This window comes from Pteropus alecto, unplaced genomic scaffold, assembly GCF_000325575.1.
Source record: "Pteropus alecto unplaced genomic scaffold, ASM32557v1 scaffold246, whole genome shotgun sequence".
Classification (NCBI taxonomy): Eukaryota; Metazoa; Chordata; class Mammalia; order Chiroptera; family Pteropodidae; genus Pteropus; species Pteropus alecto.
In genome coordinates, this window is record NW_006437742.1 from 55192 (window position 1) to 57072 (window position 1881).

Consider the following 1881-nt stretch of genomic DNA (forward strand, 5'->3'; position numbering starts at 1 on the left):
AGAGAGAGAGAGAGATTCAGAGAGATTGAGAAACACTTCAGGAGGTTACACTTACACTCCAGCAGTGTTTCCAAAAATGAGTGAAGTAGTAGTTCCTACTTTTGTGGTGTCAAGTTGTAGACTGAAATTCAGCAAAAATCTTTTCTTGACGCGAGGGATGTGAAATATATTCTAGGATATGTATTCAGTATGATCCTTTGTTCTAGGTACGAGCTTTTCTTTTTCTAAAGTTTTTCGGTCTTGCTCAAGGAAAGGAAAACTTGATATTATTTTTGAAACTCTCTTAAAGGCTCCTTTCAAAGCATCTCCCACGGGAAAATATCACAACGGTACAACACTGGTGTTTCTCAGTAAGAAACAAGTCTGATTTTTTTCAACATAGCTGTATACTTTGCAGGCTCCCAAATCTGTGCTTCCAGTCATTAATCAAACACCTCAAAATACCATCTTTAGCCAAGCTGTGTTTCGTGGGTTAGAAATGCGCTCTGATTCAAGAGTATGTTCATTTTGAAGGCATCACTGTTATTCGCGTGCTCTAGTGCTTTTGTCAGGGATGGAGCGGGCTCAGGAGTGCCTGCAACGCGGTGGGCAGCAGGTCTGAGGGCCCCGGTCCTTAACACGTTCCCAGGGGGATGCCCAAACTTTCTCCCAAGACGCTCAGTTCACCTTGCGCAGCGGGAGCGAGTGGACCAGACTGTGACAGGAATAGAGAATTTATGTGAGGAATAGGGAGAAAAAGAGTGCGCTTGGCTTGGTCCCGGGGTCACCAGAGCTTTGGGATTTGCAGGAGTTTATCATTTCTATTAACAGTTACTTGAAGAGGGTTGTTTACCGCCTGAATCCGCGACAATCAGACGACGGAGACCACTCCGAGACGCAAGCCACACCCCCTTGCCCCTCAGCTCCCCTCCTACCCTCCAAACTAATTAATTCAGGGCTGCCTTCCTGCCAGATATTCCCATTGGCTTCCATCCCATTCAGTGAAAACCTTGCAACAGTTTCACCTGGCTCCAGCTTGCCAAATAAACAAACAAACTGTCCAGCGACTGTGCCAGTTCCCTGCCCTGGCACCGCCCGACAGGGTTGCGCTCCGCCCCTTCCCACCACCTCTCACCCGCTCCAGCCCCTCGAGCCCGGCCTGTGGCGCCTCCACCCGGCCCCGATCGCTGGTCATTCTCTTCTCTGCCCTTCTCTTCCTTACTCCGCCCTCCTGTACCCTCGTGGACTCCTTGTTAAGCGCGTCCAGAGAGCCCCGCCTCTTCTCGTTGGTCCTCTGGTGGCCCACAGGCCGGGAGATTTACCGAGAGGGTCCCGGCTGAGTCGGAGGTGGTCCCGACTCTCAAGGCCGCTGCCCCATCCTTTGCACACCTCAGCTGGCTGCAGTTCGCGCCCCTCCACTGGGCGGGTAGCAGGAGCCTCAGCGACCGCCGCGTGAGGCTGTAGTCACGTGTTGTTTTGCCCGCTGCTGTGCGCTCAGAGCGGAGTGGGCGGGGGCGCGGGCCGAGGCGGGAGGGAGCTGGGGCGGGCGGACGGGGGTTGACGGCCTCTTCTCCCAACCCTCCCTTCCGAGAGCCGCCCCCCCCCGCCTTTGCTCACCTTAAAACCATCGTGCATCACCATGGCGAGTTGTTCCTTCGCTCGTGGCCAAGCGACAAGGAGACTGAGAGCTACAGCAGCGGCTACAGCGGCAGCTCTAGCTGCAGTGGCGACCACCCCACTTCTTTCCTCGGGAACCCCGACCGCACTCATTGGGACCGGGTCATCTTGTCCGGGAGCCATGTGGCTCTCCACGGCCACTGGCTCCCGGTCAGACTCCGAGTCCGATGAGGAGGATCTCCCCGTTGGGGACGAAGTTTGCAAACGCGGCTACCTGCGGAAGCA

The 1881-nt window shown here is 54.9% G+C and overlaps 1 protein-coding gene across 1 annotated transcript in view; it reads left to right on the forward strand.

The window, feature by feature from the left end:
• Positions 1 to 1618: 1618 nt before the first annotated feature.
• The window catches only part of IRS4 (insulin receptor substrate 4), a 4050-nt gene continuing 3787 nt past the window's right edge, over positions 1619 to 1881 (forward strand). Inside the window, exon 1 of the mRNA XM_006914794.1 lies at positions 1619 to 1878. Within this exon, the coding sequence (XP_006914856.1) occupies positions 1619 to 1878 (260 nt within the window). The remainder of the gene's footprint in view (positions 1879 to 1881) is intronic.